At 52.1% G+C, this 17,244-nt stretch overlaps 1 protein-coding gene across 2 annotated transcripts in view; it reads left to right on the top strand.

The window, feature by feature from the left end:
- Positions 1-378: 378 nt before the first annotated feature.
- Positions 379-17,244, top strand: part of slc12a5a (solute carrier family 12 member 5a) — a 174,664-nt gene continuing 157,798 nt past the window's right edge. For both annotated transcript variants that reach the window (XM_088937802.1, XM_088937803.1), the window contains exon 1: positions 379-535. In XM_088937802.1, the coding sequence (XP_088793928.1) occupies positions 379-535 (157 nt within the window). The remainder of the gene's footprint in view (positions 536-17,244) is intronic.

The following is a 17,244-nucleotide window of genomic DNA, read 5'->3' on the forward strand; positions in this document are numbered from 1 at the left end:
TCACTGTTGCACCGACAGTCCTGGGAGGGAAACGGCTTTAGGACCCAGAGACGCGGTTAGAGGCGGACACTGGTTGATGTGAGCTTGACTGTTGTATCTTAGGTCTACAATCGGAAAAAAAAGGTTGAGCGAGTGACTGCGACAGGACCGGATAAAATAAACCCCACGGCGGAAAGAGACCGCCGTGACAGGGCTCGTGGTCAGCAAGCCCGGACAAGCCGCGCGCCTCCGGGACACTGTCCAGCCGCCTCCTCGCGCCGGGTCCCGTCTCCCCCCCCCGCCCACCCGAGAATTCCTGCGCCCAGCGCGAGACAAGCAGGCGAAGGCGCGTCGCTCCGCGGTCCCGCTGTCTAGTCTCGTCACGGACACGGCACCAGCATGAGCCAGAGGTTCACCGTCACCGCTTTCTCTGGCAAGGCAGAGGGGACCTGGGCTCTGGGCGACGGGAGAGGGGAGATCAACCAGCTTTTCGAGTGCGACGAGTCCAGCCCGGGCTCCCCGGACAGAGACCCCGGCGCCGGCGCGCAGGAGGGAGGTGGGTACCCACACTTCTGTCTTTTTTTTGTGGGGGTGGGGTGTGGTGGAGGTGCTGCTCGCTGATATGTGGGCACCTGTAGGCATGACTGGAATCGTCAATGACCGGGATCAATAAGCGAATCGGGGCGAAGCGCCGCCGCGCTCGGGAGCGGGCAGGGGACCGCGGTCCTGCGAGGAATCCTCCTCCTCCTCATCATCATTATTATTGTGGTTGTCACAGAGATCAGAAGTAAAAGGGTCAGATTATCGCTTTTCCTAATAAAAACAAATATTATAGTGAGGAAAGCGAGTGGTGGCATGAAGCTGCAGGTGCTACGACAACAACCACAGCAGCGATAATAATAATTTAGTCGGGGTACCGCACTGCCGTCGTATCTGGCGCTATATTGTAGTGCTGTATTAGACTTTACCAAAGCGGATTTCCACGAGACGTTTATTTTACCTTTTCCTCTGTGCACTGTGATTAGACAGTGACTGTCCGGCAGTATTTATTGTGTCAACTGTTGTAGACCCATATCAGTGATTACGATGTGTAGGAAATCACAGGAATGAGCGCGGTGGGCACTGGGGGGGCGGGCGAGGAACAGGCACCGCTCAGCAAGAAACCTCCTTCAGACAACCCGGGAGCCTCCTGTTTCTGTCCGTTCCTCGACCGCTGTGTCCGTATTGAAGTACTCCTGGGGGCGGTGGGGATGATCCCCTCAGCGACCGGTGCCGGAGCCCGGAGGAGGGCGGGTTCGTGAGACACCGGAACACCGGGCCCTCTGCTGTGTGCGGAGCGCGCAACAGGTCGGGGAGAAGTCGCTGGTTTTTCTGTTGGTCTCGGAGCACACGCGTGACAGTGACCTTGGCCGTCCCCCGCGGTGCCCTTGCGCGCTGAGCGCCACCGGGGGTCGGGAGAGAGGTGCTCAGGCTCCGCTGGAGTGGAGAGCTCTGATGGCGCTGCTCGACGCACCCCCCCCCAGATCAGGTTTATCAGGGTTTGGAAGGGGAGTGTGGAAACTCCGCCGTTGCCCTTATTTACCCTGGACACGCCTCAGACAGGGTGATTTGCCCCAGGCGGCAGCCCTGTCGCTGGACAGAGCCCTGCCTCAGCCCTGCTGGTGGGCACAGCCCCCAGAGCGCCGCCCGGACCCAACCTGGCCCGGCCTGGTTCTGTCCTGCAGCGCGGGACGGCCGACCAGGAAAATAACTGTCGCCCGAAAATGTGATACCACCCCCACCCCATCGCAAGACCGACACAAGTACAGGAAATTGGACCTAATTGAGTAAAAGAAACATGAAGAGCTTCTCGCCAGCTGCTTAGGCACACAATCGTTAAGATTAATGTCCTGTGCGGAGAGCTTCCCGGACTGGAGCTGTTTAACGTGAGCTCAGCGCGCTGGGAGTCAGGCGGTGGCTCAGTTTATTTCCCTATCGATCTGCCCTGGCCCTGGGAAAGTCCTGGGAGCGCGCAGGGCGTGCAGAAGTGCCAGCGGAGTGGCACAGTCCCAGGCACCGCCGCCCGCCGCTCTGGTGCCTGCGGGCTATGCAGCGCTTGAGCAAGAGTTTCCTGCCGCCGGGCCTACTTCTGCTTTCTTCAGCCGCGGCCGCTGTGACTGCAGGGCGAGCAACTCGGCTTCGAGGTATCAGAGGGCTGCTGCCGTACTGGCAACCAGTCGCTGTGAGGACAGGCCCCCCCTGCAGGCCGGGGAGAGGGCAGCAGGTCCCTGTGAGGACAGGCCCCCCCTGCAGGCCGGGGAGAGGGCAGCAGGTCCCTGTGAGGACAGGCCCAGGCAGCAGGTCACTGTGAGGACAGGCCCCCCCTGCAGGCCGGGGAGAGGGCAGCAGGTCACTGTGAGGACAGGCCCCCCCTGCAGGCCGGGGAGAGGGCAGCAGGTCCCTGTGAGGACAGGCCCAGGCAGCAGGTCACTGTGAGGACAGGCCCCCCCTGCAGGCCGGGGAGAGGGCAGCAGGTCACTGTGAGGACAGGCCCCCCCTGCAGGCCGGGGAGAGGGCAGCAGGTCCCTGTGAGGACAGGCCCAGGCAGCAGGTCACTGTGAGGACAGGCCCCCCCTGCAGGCCGGGGAGAGGGCAGCAGGTCACTGTGAGGACAGGCCCCCCCTGCAGGCCGGGGAGAGGGCAGCAGGTCCCTGTGAGGACAGGCCCAGGCAGCAGGTCACTGTGAGGACAGGCCCCCCCTGCAGGCCGGAGAGAAGGCAGCAGGTCCCTGTGAGGACAGGCCCAGGCAGCAGGTCACTGTGAGGACAGGCCCCCCCTGCAGGCCGGGGAGAGGGCAGCAGGTCCCTGTGAGGACAGGCCCAGGCAGCAGGTCACTGTGAGGACAGGTCCCCTCAGCCCCTCTGCACATAAATGTAAACACAGAATGTGTTTTAAAATAAAGTGCAATGCAGCTCAGCCCAGTGGGTTAGCACTGCATCAGGAGATCCTGGGTATGACCGTCCACTCAACCACATGCTTGCTCCACACATGATGATTACATGTACTGTGATAGTCATCTGGCCAACATGTGGCCAAGTCATTACAGCCTATTTCACCCTTTCTTAGGGTGGATCCACAATACTTCTGCCTTAGGAGGGATGGATCACTGGCTAAAAAGATTAAATTAAAACAACCATGAGTTTGAAGTGTTTTTCTCAGTTGGTGCTGAAGGTTTTTTAATCGTTTCTCTTCATTGCTTTTGGTGAATTTGCTGTTGTTTCATCTTGCTGAAACCCTCACTGTTCCCTGTGACTCCGGGGCATCATGTGCTTAAAGGCTGTTAACTTCAGTTTGGAAACTTTTGCAACATCTAAAAACCTCAGCCAGAGACTCCACTGCGCCCTCTGCAGGCCGGTCTAGCTGCAGAAAAACACACTGGCACAAAAACGGCCGTGTGTACGTCTCAAGACTTTCGGTCTTAAGGAAGACTGTGTCTTTCAGTGTCGTGAAAGAGTGAACTGCACAGAGCATCTGACAGTGGCCCAAGCACACTGAGCATGAGCATAATAGGAAAAAGCTGCTTTTGATTAAGTGTTTTTTCCTGGCCCCTTCAGACAGGGCACAAGAGCAGAGAACAACAGCCCATTCAACACTCCAGTCCAGTAGAGTACAGTGCAGTAGTGGTGTAAGTCGAACCCCTGCCGATCTCTCCAGGAGAGAGGTCGTTCACTGTCAGCGGTCGGGCTGACGAGGCACCAGCTTGCAGCTAAACCTGGTCACATTTCACCTGTCACATCCCCTAATTGCAGTTTCTGCTTAAATGAATAACATTTTGTGTGTTAAAAGGTATTATATTATAGAAAGAATTTAAGATGAAAGAATGTAGTTTTTCAGATCCGCTCTCTGCGAGTTCAGTAGGTGATGGCTCTGTTCTGTAACAGGGTGAGGGGTGGGGAGTCGTAAGATGAACAGACTCTCCATCTTGTTTTTAAATACAACAAGATAAATTCGTCTTACCTCCTTGTGCAGACCTGCCAGGACCGTGAGTCCTGGAAATATAAACCTCATCGCCCTGCAGATCCATCGTGATGTACCGTGGTAAAGGGCAGTGTATAGTGTTGAAAAACAGAGTGAAATCAGGCTCAGGGCTTGGCAGTGCGTGGTGAAGCATCGCACAGACTGTGAGCCATCATGGCAGAGTAAACCCCGTGTCCAGTACGAGCATGGTGGAGCAGAGTAAGTCAGTGAAATTCACTATGGTGTGTTCTGATAAAGGCTGTCGTCCCCCCTGGCGTGGGTCAGGGCTGAAGCTCAGGTCCCTTCACCTCTGATGTCGCTCAGCTCAGCACAAAAAAAGACAAGCAGCACGGAGAAGGAGGATGTTCAGCACAGACTATAACACTGACTCATTGTAGCAATTAAAGTCCTCACTCTGACACATGACTCATCACGCAGAATGTGTTACAGTGCTCACCCTATAAGTATTTATTTGATCAACGCTGCTTGACATCTAATGTACTTCCAGCCTTCCAGCATATGGGCCTTGTATTAACGGAGGCGGATCCAAGAAATATTTCCACTTCGCATTCACACACAGTGTATAGGCCCGTTGATTTAAATCCATTCAAATGTATAAGGGCTGTAACACACGCTGGCCCCAGGAGAGTAACTGTACCTACTAGTCCCCTGGGCCATGAAAATAAATTCTCCTTATGTCATGTAGGCCTGCAGCAGGTATTAGCAGTACGAATCGCAGCGGATCAGCACTGTCTAAGAGGCGAATGAAAAATCGGGATTGTGCAGATCGTGGGTAGATCTTGGCTGTTGTGTTGTGCCTCAGCGTTTGCTGTGGTACCCCATGGGTACACAGCAGAGCTGAGCGTGAGAGCACAGAGGGTTGTTGAGAACATTGCAGGGCGGATGGGTACTTACGGTTAAGCAAAACAGAAAACAGCCCAGGCGTGGTACAGGCACAAGAGCACACCAAGGCACTGTGTACATTTACAGTAATACATTTTCAATACAAGGATACAGCATGGTGCCAGGTTGTGCTGCTGCCCCCACGGCTCATAATTAATAATTAATTGCTGACACTTATGTACCGCTTTTCTGGACACTTTACTCAAAGCGCTTTACAGGTAATAGGGACTCCCCTCCATAGTGCTCCAGTCCGCCCCCCACACACCAGCTCTCTGTGGGGAGGAGAAAAGACCGATGAAGCCAGTTCAGAGATGGGGATTATTAGGAGGCCATGAGTGGTATTTTTCCCAGGAGGTCTTCCATCCAGGTACTGGCCGGGCTCGCGCCTGCTGAGCTCCAGTGGGCTGCCAGCTGGGAGCTGCAGGGTGATATGGCTGCTGGCATGATCTGATCTGCCAGATCATGAAGTTCTTAAGTGTCCACGTGCTCCCCAGGTTTTTTTCTGGTTCCTCCTATCCCCCGAAAGGTGGCAAAGTCATTTAATTTACATTGTGGGTGTGGGAATTGTATTAGTAGAGTATTTTTATTAACTCTGCTTAGATCTGTCAGTGTGGCAGCCTTGATGATTGTGAAACGTTTGTCAAGAGATGTGAAAAGGAAGGTCACATTCTGCTAAATAAAATGAATAATCGTTAAATATGATTCCAGGGTATATCTGTTTCATCCAAAATTAGCATTTGACTAAACGCCTCTTGTTAAAGGCACCAGAAGAGGCAGGAGTAGTTGCTAGGATGTATCGCCGTGTTCCCTGCTCCCTGATCAGTAAAGACCACTGCCGAGGTCTAGCTCTTGGAAATGAGATGTCTGTCCTGTGCTGAACCTGGCCCAGTCGTGTCTCCCTGCTGGTCTCCATCTGAATGGTGGGAGAAATCCACATTTTTTGTACTAGACTGTGTGAAACTCAAACCAGTTCTGAAGAGCTGGGCATGCTAGGAACAAAACTTGGTTCGGGGGTGTTGTTTCCTTCCCGGATGAGGGAGGGTAAATGCAGTCGCACAAGGCAGTGAGGAGACAGTCTGGCCTTCCAGAGACCTTCTCCTTGGGGACATGCAGCTCAGTTCTGACAGACGCCTCGGCAACCGCATTGTCATGGCAACAGTGGCCGTTTTTTCTTCTTTCTGATATCACTGCAGGGAAACATCAAGGGGCTTTTATTTACACGTTGGGCTGCAATGGGAGTCAGATTAGCCTTCTGCTTCTCTGGTGCATGTGTGTAGGGGGTTCCTTTATTATTAATATGCGGTTATGTATCATGTCAAGATGCAGATTAATAGGTCCGTGGAGAAGGTGTGGAGCCCGCTGCTTAATCAATGTCCTTGATGCTAAATTATTAACTGGACGAGACTGTGGTAAAGCTATTTTGCATGGATTTAGGTTTAGAGGACTACAGAAGACCTGCAGCTCTGGTGTGGCTGAGGGCTCTCAGGGCTCTTTATGAGCTCAGATCTTCACTCAGTTCATCACAGAGTCACACACACTGTGATGCAGAGGGCTTTCCTTCTCATTTTCTGTTTCTGTATGACTGGAGGTTCTGTTTTTTTTGTTATGGTACTAAAGTGTCCTGAAGCAAATCCAATGCACACAACTAATCAGCCTCTCGATGTCTGACATGGTTGTACAGATCTGTAGCCTCCTGTGCTGTTACACTGCCACAGCGGTCAATATCAGTGAGCTGGGCTCGCTAGCTGAACTTGGCACTGGTGAACCCCACTCTCTCATCTCCCCCACTCTGGGAGTGACCCCTCAACAGCACCTGCGGGACCCTCTGTCCACCGTCAGGACACGCAACTGTCTGGTCCAGTCCAGCCACTGGCCCACCCACACGTCCACAAAGACACAGGCCAGTAATAGGGTGGATATAGGGCAGCAATAGGGGAGTAATAGTGCAGTAGTGGAGCAGTAATAGTGCAGTAACAGGCCTGTAGTGGAGCAGTAATAGTGCAGTAATAGGGCAGTAGTGGAGCAGTAATAGTGCAGTAATAGGCCTGGAATGGAACAGTAATAGTGCAGTAATAGGGCAGTAACAGGCCTGGAGTTGAACAGTAATAGTGCAGTAATAGGGCAGTAGTGGAGCAGTAATAGTGCAGTAATAGGGCAGTAACAGGCCTGGAGTGGAACAGTAATAGTGCAGTAATAGGGGAGTAGTGGAGCAGTAATAGTGCAGTAACAGGCCTGTAGTGGAGCAGGAATAGTGCAGTAAGAGGGCAGTAGTGGAGCAGTAATTAGGCAGTAGTGGGGTAATAATAGTGCTGTAATAAGGCAGTAACGAGGCAGTAAGAAAGTAGTAGTGGGCCAGTAGTGGTGCAGTAACAGGACGTTAGTGGGGTAGTAATAGTGCAGTAATAAGGCAGTAACAGGGCAGTAGTTTGGCAGTAGTGTGGCTGGCTGGGGGAGGCTGTAACATGTTGCAGCGCCATACACAGATACCCATGGGCACAAGGGGACGCTGGCTGGTTTTGAGCTCCAAACTCCCGAAGCCATTTTTCAAAGCAACAGCCTGGCATACAGAACCTGACGCGCTGCAGGACCACTCTCATTACCAGCACCTATTCTTAGCAGTCTGTGCAGACAGGTGGACGCCAAGTCATTAACACGTCTCGAGTGTGCTCTGGGAGGTGTAGCTATTGTGTCTGTGAGTGGCTGTAATTGAATTTTAAGCCTTTGACTTCCTGAAAGCAATTTGCAGCAATCAGTGTTTCCACTTCATGCATCGCGGTGCTTCTGCTCAAACCTGGCAGTGCAGCCTGTGGTCAGTCCTGCAGTGCAGCCTGTGGTCAGTCCTACAGTGCAGCCTGTGGTCAGTCCTGCAGTGCAGCCTGTGGTCAGTCCTGCAGTGCAGCTTGTGGTCAGTCCTGCAGTGCAGCCTGTGGTCAGTCCTGCAGTGCAGCCTGTGGTCAGTCCTGAAGTGCAATCTGTGGCACAGCAGAGCACTGGGTCTCACCTGCTGGAGGGAGGGTGATTTTGGGTTTAGAGAACGGCAGAAATTCTGAAACTCTGGGTTGAGGTCTGTAGAGTCATGTGCACTGTGATAGCAAAGGTCATCCCACCCAATTCCTTGTTTCTATTTCACTGGACATGTAGTTCAAGAAAGTAGCTGCATCAGCCTGCGCAGGCTGCAAAGGAAGGTGTATTCCCTGCTGGAGAGAGAAGAAAAGAAACACAACGTTTCGGCTGTGGGGCCTTCTCCCGGTGTGCTTCATTCTGTGCTTCTGTCATGTGGCAAGCGTGACTGGTACAAAAGTTCATTCCCCTGTCGTGTCGCACCACGGCGAAGTGCAGCACAGATCATTTTCCATAACTGTTGAATTTAATAGTAACACATCAGTGGATTTGCATCTGTCGCCCTTCCCAGTGTTTCTGGAGCAGAAGGCGGGTTTGAGAGCCACCCTGGCTGGTTCTCATCCCCCAGTGGCTGCACGGCCTCCCACAGCCCCTCCACAGGGGGTGCCTGGCGCTCGGCTCTGTCCCCAGCCGCCCTGGCCCGAAGGGGAGGCGCCTGTAGGTGTCTGTGATAGCTGGCGCCGCTGCTGGGCCGCAGGGCTCCGGGCTGGGCAGAGCACCTTGGCGACGATCGTGGTGCTGCTCCTCACCTCCCCCATGCAAACACACCCCTCACTCCTCAGGCCCGGGATTATCGGGGATTACTCTCCGCGCACAGCTTCCTCTTCCTGACCCCCGGACCCGCTCGTCCCGCGGGCTCCGCCAGGGCGGCTGGGTGGCCAGTGGGCAGTGTGTGCCAGTACGGGGGGGGAGGGGGGGGCGCTGGCTGTGTGGAAAGTGATCCTGTTCTTTGGATTTGTTTCCACTGCATTTATGCGGCGGTGAGAGCAGAGCTGTTTTTTTCCCTCGCAGTCAAACTGTCTCCATTGATTAGCGAAATCAGATACCTAGTGGTGAGGGGTGGCTGAGGCTGAGCTGGTGGCTTCCGCTTCTGAGCTGGTGACCTTGACAGGGACAGGAGGGAGAGGAGAGACAGGGACAGGAGGGAGAGAGGAGAGAGATAGGGACAGGAGGGAGAGAGAGACAGGGACAGGAGGGAGAGAGAGACAGGGACAGGAGGGAGAGGAGAGACAGGGACAGGAGGGAGAGGAGAGACAGGGACAGGTGGGAGAGAGGAGAGAGATAGGGACAGGTGGGAGAGAGGAGAGAGATAGGGACAGGAGGGAGAGGAGAGACAGGGACAGGAGGGAGAGAGGAGAGAGATAGGGACAGGTGGGAGAGAGGAGAGAGATAGGGACAGGAGGGAGAGAGAGACAGGGACAGGAGGGAGAGAGGAGAGAGATAGGGACAGGTGGGAGAGAGGAGAGAGATAGGGACAGGAGGGAGAGGAGAGACAGGGACAGGAGGGAGAGAGGAGAGAGATAGGGACAGGTGGGAGAGAGGAGAGAGATAGGGACAGGAGGGAGAGAGAGACAGGGACAGGAGGGAGAGAGGAGAGAGATAGGGACAGGTGGGAGAGAGGAGAGAGATAGGGACAGGAGGGAGAGAGAGACAGGGACAGGAGGGAGAGAGGAGAGCGATAGGGACAGGTGGGAGAGAGGAGAGAGATAGGGACAGGAGGGAGAGAGAGACAGGGACAGGAGGGAGAGAGGAGAGAGATAGGGACAGGTGGGAGAGAGGAGAGAGATAGGGACAGGAGGGAGAGAGGAGAGAGACAGGGACAGGAGGGAGAGAGGTAAGAGACAGGGCCAGGAGAGAGAGAGGAGAGACACAGGGACAGGAGGGAGAGAGGAGAGAGACAGGGCCAGAAGAGAGAGAGGAGAGACAGGGACAGGAGGGAGAGAGGAGAGAGATAGGGACAGGAGGGAGAGAGAGACAGGGACAGGAGGGAGAGAGGAGAGAGATAGGGACAGGAGGGAGAGAGAGACAGGGACAGGAGGGAGAGAGGAGAGAGATAGGGACAGGTGGGAGAGAGGAGAGAGATAGGGACAGGAGGGAGAGAGAGACAGGGACAGGAGGGAGAGAGGAGAGAGATAGGGACAGGTGGGAGAGAGGAGAGAGATAGGGACAGGAGGGAGAGAGAGACAGGGACAGGAGGGAGAGAGGAGAGAGATAGGGACAGGTGGGAGAGAGGAGAGAGATAGGGACAGGAGGGAGAGAGGAGAGAGACAGGGACAGGAGGGAGAGAGGTAAGAGACAGGGCCAGGAGAGAGAGAGGAGAGACACAGGGACAGGAAGGAGAGAGGAGAGAGACAGGGCCAGAAGAGAGAGAGGAGAGACAGGGACAGGAGGGAGAGAGGAGAGAGATAGGGACAGGAGGGAGAGAGAGACAGGGACAGGAGGGAGAGAGGAGAGAGACAGGGACAGGAGGGAGAGAGGTAAGAGACAGGGCCAGGAGAGAGAGAGGAGAGACACAGGGACAGGAGGAGGAGAGAGACAGGGCCAGGAGAGAGACACCAGGTTCTGGATATTTCAATTTTTTTCCTGCCTTTTTAATAAATCTGAAAAGCCTCAACATGCAAAGTCATGTTAATAACCCTTATACTGTTTTAGCCCTTCTCCTTCATCAGTATGGACTGCACAAGAGCATGGCACTTCCTAAAGTCTGGAATGGATTAGACTACCGTGCAGTCAAAGTCTTATCTCTGTCCCTGTTATAGGTGACTAATTAGCTGAAAATCAGGCTCAGAGACCTGCTGGGCGTAATCCACTGAGCATTTAAGATGTGTCCTTTTAGGAAAGTAGAGAAAGCAGTATCTGCTCAGCCTACACACAGATTAGCAATGTGAGGCTGCAATGCAACTGTCAGGTGGGTGACACAGTCAGGAGATGAGTGGTGTGTGAGCCGTGTGGGTGGGAGTCATGTGGAGAGGCTGGGGTCTGTGTAAGTGCTACAACCCCCAGAGCTCCCAGGCTCCTCCTGGGCCCCCCCTGCTCTCCCTCTCTCCCTGTCTCTCTGGCCTGCCCCCCACAGCTCTCCCTGCTTGGTGGGACATGCAGTCACAGGGACACAGGGAACACCAGCTCACACGCGTGTGCATGATGCCAGGCCTGTGTGGAAGGGTGTGGCACATGTGTGTGTGATGCCATAAAGATCAAGTCTGTGTGTGTGACCTGTTATACTATAGACAGATCCCACAAGTTAAAACTGAATATTCTCAGTAGGAGACGGCTGCTGGCATGATCACCTAGCAATGATGAGTCTACTGTATTTGGTTGGCTATCCTAAAAGGATGCTTTTCTCCCTGGTAGGATGTCTGCACTCTCTACTGCTTTTCTCTTCCTTTGATCTCAGAGGAAGGACAAAGCCTATTCGAGCACTGCTAGGCTCTGTCTCCCCCTGCTGGTCGCCTCTGGCATGACAGCCATCCAGAGGCCAGCACTAATTATAAGGCGACAATATAATTGAGTCTTGTCTGTGTTTTGTTTGGAAAAGACAGAACATCTTGGTTAAGGGTAGCTGATCACACATTGCCTTTGTGTTCCCATTAATTAGTGAATTAACTGCATGATAATTAAAATTCCTCTCCCATAGCATTTTTTTCCGTCTTTTATTGTGGGAAAATCTAGAATTTGGAGAAACAAACATTGCTTTTTTAATGACAATGTCCTTTTGTCTGAAAATGCTTGGCCAAAACATGCTGCACATAAATCAGATAACCTTTACTTTCTCAGAGGAACTAAACATAGAAGAATCCTCATAAATACGGAAACATTTATCTGTATTTACTAGTATATATCAGTATTATACTAATATATATTGAAGGTAAAAATAACCTTTGTGTCAGACCATTGAAATGATATTTGTATTGATTTTACTTTCCTTCCACCACCAGCAAACTGCTGATATTATTATGGTACCTTCATCTTTACAACATTTATTTGATCATTTGTCCTAGGAAGAAATGGATTTGGAATAAAACCTGGCCATCAGCATCTATAAAACTCCTGTTATTTGTTTTTGTTTTATTTTGTGTCTAGTTTGCAGTTAATTGGTCAACAATCAGATCTGCCTGGCCTCTATTCTTCCGTTCAGAGAAGCAAACAAGTGTTTAACTGTAGTCAGGAGCCTCTGCAGGTTCGGGCAGCATCCGAAGCTACAAGGCCGGGCGCGTGGTTCCACACTCCTGCCACGCCTGTGGTCTTCGTTGGGTTTGCTGGCTTTCTCTGGAGGAGTTAGACTTGTACAGGGTTGTAGATGTTCAGGTGGGGAGCTGTGTCAGCATGCACAGGCTGCAAAGGAACAAGTAATAGGTTTTTTCCAGGCTGAAACAAAGAAGCATGAAAGAAAACACAACTTTTCGGCTGTGGAGCCTTCTCGAAGAAGGAGCCACCTGAAGAAGGCTCCACAGCCGAAAGGTTGTGTTTGCTTTCTTGCTTCTTTTTTTCAGCCTGGAATAAACCTCTTACTTGTTCCTTGTACAAGGTTTTTGGCTGTGTTCTGTGCTTCGATACGATTTACATGATCAGTATTAGAATAATTCTATATCACATCTGGCTATTTGATTGGAAGAAAACATTTTTTTCCCCCGCTGCGGTTTGGTATATGTGACCATGGCAATACCACTGCACCAGTGAATCCAGGTAATGCTACATTTATTATGACAACAAGTGTGGCACGGTCACTTCTCCCGGCTGGTTTTGTAGTGAGTAGCTAATAGATCTCAGGATCTCATCCAGCTGGTTCTTGAGAGAAGCCGGGGGGTAACCTTTGAGAACAGGTTGTTCCACACTCCCACCATCCTTTGTGCAAGGAAGTGCCTCCTGTTCTGTGTTTTAACAGTTTCCACTGGGCTGCCTTGGCCCTTGAGGGTTTTGCGCTCTGCTCAAGACGGAGCAGGCTGTTCTTTTCGCCTGTCAGAGTGGGATATTCCTTCGACTCTGGGAGCGGTTCCTTCCTGGAGGGCGAGCCGAGCTCCAGGGCCCGGCCGTTGCCAGTTCAAGCCTGGATCTCGACACCGCTCAGCTGCGGCCGCTGTCCCCTGCTCTGCGGCTCACGGTGGGCTGGTCGCCGCTGGGAAGGGTTGGGGTCAGTCGGGCTGGGGGTCTTGACTCTCCAGTGGTCAGCAGCTCTGTGGTGACCCCCTCCAGCCACCACTCAGCCTCCGTCCAGGCGCGGTGGAGATCGCAGCATGTCGGGCGACGAGCTGCTCTGCCACTGAACCGAGAGACAAGTCCCGAGACAAGTCTGGTACTTACCAGCCACAGCTGCCAATGTCGACTTTGTCCAGTGAATAAAAAATCCTGGTCTGATCAGGGCCCTGGTCCCAGCCGCTGTGGGTGTTATTAGCGTTGTCTGCAGTGCTAAAGTAACACACAGCTCCTAGCCTTACCTTTCCAGACGTCTAAAAACTACACTTTCAATTTTTTGGGCACAAGATGGTGCTAACACTGCAGGAATTCAGCCAGGATCTGTGTCTGTTTCTTCTGTCCTTCCCTTCATAGCAACTGAGCCAACAAAGACAACCCTGCTTGTTACCTTTACAAAATCTCATCAAGCTCCAATTACTGCTATTGACAGGCACAGTATATAAAGTAAAATCAATATTCATCTTCTTCTGGCCATGTTATCAGTCAGGAAAACAGATTTATTGATATTGAGATTTTCTTTTTTTGTGCATGCCTCTGATCAATAGTATATCTAAAGTGAGGTATTTTGTGTGATGGTACCAAGAAGCCCAGCGCTGCGGTTTCACCGAGCTGGAAGAGAAATGCAGTTCTGTATTTCGGACAGCAGAGGGCAGTGCTGTCTTTCCTGTTGTAGGCACTGTACTCTGTGGCCTTCTGCAGGGAAGGTTGTTACAGGGCTGTCCACGGGCACAGTGGGAGAGGGGTCACTCAAATAATACGAAAAACCATGTGCTGTCGCAGAATCTAAATGGCAACACGGCTGAGGTGTCGTTCACTCTCTGGCTGAGGATGTTTTGACGGAGGGCTTGCTGGAGTGCGACACACACACACTTGACACGCTCTCTCCTGGGGGCAGTGTGCAGGGCGGGACACCAGCACACCTTCTCCGTGAAGCAAGAGCTCTGCAGCAGGAACCTCAAGCCTATTGACGGCCTAGCGACTTGATTGCTAGGCTATTGCAGGAGGCGGTTTCACGCGAAGGTGACCGTTATATGAGGAGAGCTTGACGCGTTGGATGAGCAGACGTGCTTTTGACAAACTGGCCCCGTGCCTCCCTGCAGAGATGAGCCCGCCGTTGGACACAATTGACACAAGAGAAGAGCAGGACTGGGGCCTGCGGCGCCGGTGACCCGGTGACTGGAGATCGTGATGGAGCGCCAGCCAGTGCTGGGAGCCCGCTGGGGCACCGGAGTGCTGAAACGCAGCACACTGAGGTGCTGCCGCGGGGGGCGTCTCCCTTTGTAAAGTGGGCTGTGCGGAGGCTGGGAGAGCTGACTTCTGCGGCTGAAGGGTTAAAGCTCCCCCTCCTCCGGCCCGCAGAGGCTGGACTGGCAGCTTGACCGAGAGATTAATTTTTTCTAATTTACGCTGGGACTGGGGCTGGGACAGTGACCCCAGGTCAGCACCCTTGACGCCGTTCAAAAATAGAAATGCAATTTAAAATGAAGCCGCAGGACAACCCCCGATTTTTTTCAGCTGTGTATTTCTTTTTCCTTAAGCACCCCCACATGCCGAGCTCGCAGTGCGCCCAGCAGTGAGTCCGCTGCACCGGGGAATGTGTCTTTCACAGCGCTGGGATTTCTGTCCACAGCCCCTGTCTCAGCCCTCTTTCTGCATCACACACTGCAGCGTTCCAGCCAGGCTGTATTACAGTTCCCTGCAGGGCATGGAGTTATTCAAAAATGGCTTATTAGCAATTGTAAGGTCATTCTCCTCCGTTGCGCCAGGGCGCTTCGAAAATGCCGTTTCTGGGGACGGGGCTCTATCATCAAGCCTCGGCACATGGCCAACTGTGAGTGAGATTGTGTTGCTTCCCGAAACTGGGACACAACAAGGTAACGCAGAGGCAAGTCAGGCAAACTCCAAGGTTGTGCGCTGGCTGCAAAGTGCAGAATTGAATCAGTGGGAGGAAAAGAATCTTGCTCTGTAACCCAAAGCAATGTCTGCAAATAGAAGGCTTTAACACACTGCATAGGCAGCCCTTCTTCATACCAAGGACTGTGGGTGACTGGAGCAAGCTGCCCAGGCATGTTCTTGAGAATGTATTCAGTTATATACTAAAATAATGAGCTAGGTGGACTAAAAGTCCCCCCTCTAGTTTAAACCTTTCTTGTTATTTTCATTTTTTGGGGATTGCCAATTGATTTTGATTTCGCAGACCTGTTAACTCATCAAGCCAAGCGGCATGTTCTGCAGCAACGTAGGTTATACACTGATTGGATGTGAGGTGGGGCTGCCTAATTCAAACCCTGCACCCAAATCCAGAGGAATCTTGCACACAGCTTGCAGGCTCGAGCTTGCCACCTCTGGGTGATAGAGTACAGCCTGCGCTCGAAGCAAATGCCATTACCAGTCAAACTGCACAGTGAAGGTCTTTCTGAGGGACCATGTGATGCTGCTTTGGGAGACATGCGTACACTTGTGGAGTGCTGCTGGCCTGTGTTCTCCACTGTGATCTAGAACATGCATTGGGCAACAAACACATGCAGTATCATGCGGTATTTTGTAGTATATTGCAGTACAATGCATCTGCCTCATTGTCTCCTGCTGCCAACCCTACTCTGTACTATGGAGTTAGATGCTGTCCTGGTTGTCTTTGATGGCACAGCTGAGCTGAAGGCCAGGGCACACAGCATTAGAGCTGTCCATGTTGGCATATGTATCTACAGTTATATATAGTATATATGTGACAGCATCTTCAGAGAGGGATTTTTATTGTGGACGTTTGAGATACAGCTCCAGTGCTGGGCCCCGGTCTGATATTGATTTTTTTAACTTGGTTTTACTTAACACTTTACGAAAAGGGGGAAAGCGAGCAAGTGTCAGATGTGGCTCGTTGCCATCTGTCTCCAGGACAGCGGAGCTGTAATGGGTTTGTCCCCATGGGCAGGTGAGTCACCGGGGCTGGCAGCGCAGGTGACTGCTCATTCAAGGTGACCCGTCCCGTCCCCCGCCTCAAAATCAAAACAACAAAAAAACTCAATTCCCCAAGGACCACCTCCTTGGTAAAACAGCACCGAGATCAATAACCCCCTGCTTGAAATAGTTATTGAAAAGCTGGTTCTTGCACAGCAAAGGAACAAGGACAGCTCCAATTCAGAGCAGTGCTCTAAATGATCAGTTGGTTTCCCCTGGAGTACGAGAAATAGCTGAGTCTCCATCGTTTATTGTGTTTGACTCCAGTCTGCTGCACTGACTTTAGAAACTAGAAAATATCCTTTGCAGTGCAGCTAAAGATCTTCATCTGACCCTTTGGTAGAGAAGATCACAGATGACATGATTATGTGCAGACATCTTCCCAGTACTGCTTTATAGTGTGTGGTGTGAAGATACAGAAAATTGTTTATTTTGATAAAGAAGAAGACTCTGTATTTATTTAGGTACAGAAGAAGCTTTTATTTATACAAATCCTCAGCTCTGTTCCCAGCTTGGGGAGAACACCAGGACTGGGTGCGTCTTAAGTGAGTCGGCCTGTTCAGAGAGCTGCTTCGGAAAACCTGGACACGATGCAGAGCTGCCTGTAAGGGGGCAGGGGCCATGACTCTGACAGTGACCATCGGCCACTGTGTTTGCCACCATCCAGAGCCTTTGCAATATCAGACATGCCTGGGGCTGGGGTCATGAACCCCCGGCACAAGAGGGCGCTATATCGATTCACTGAAATCACGATTTATATTTATGATGGCATGCATGCGTTCTTTCATGTTCCTCATGATCCCTTTGCACGCGTGCTGCATTTCAAGATTTCGGAGCTCCAAGGAGCAGTTTCCTCACTACAGGTGTTTGAAGTGGTCGGCTAGCTGTGTGTCGATACACACTGTGGCAGGGTGAGCTGGAGAAAAAATACCCCCTCTGAACCTCTGGCCCGCTGACTGGATTAACACACCGACTGCTATTTCAACAAAATAACACCACCTTGAAAAGTTCAATTCAAAATTAAAGCAATTCCAGGAGCAGAAATGCTCTGGATTTCAGCTGTAAAAGAAACGATTTCCCCTTCCCTGGCAGAGTCCTTGTTCCTCCTTCATAAAGCTGTCTTTATTTCTGTAGCTGAGTCACAGTGCTTTGTCCTGACCCCAGCTCTTAAAGTGCTGTATATCAGCGGCCCAGTGAGCAGCGCATCAAGGCTCGCTCTGCTTTATTCACAAACTGGCGATGAGTAACAGACGAGTACGGCTCACCATGAATTAAGTAAAAAGGCAGGCTGCAGGCTGCTGTCGTGCAACATGCTGTGGA

The sequence above is a fragment of the Atractosteus spatula genome, chromosome 19, assembly GCF_055471065.1.
Source record: "Atractosteus spatula isolate fAtrSpa1 chromosome 19, fAtrSpa1.hap1, whole genome shotgun sequence".
In the NCBI taxonomy this organism is placed as follows: Eukaryota; Metazoa; Chordata; class Actinopteri; order Semionotiformes; family Lepisosteidae; genus Atractosteus; species Atractosteus spatula.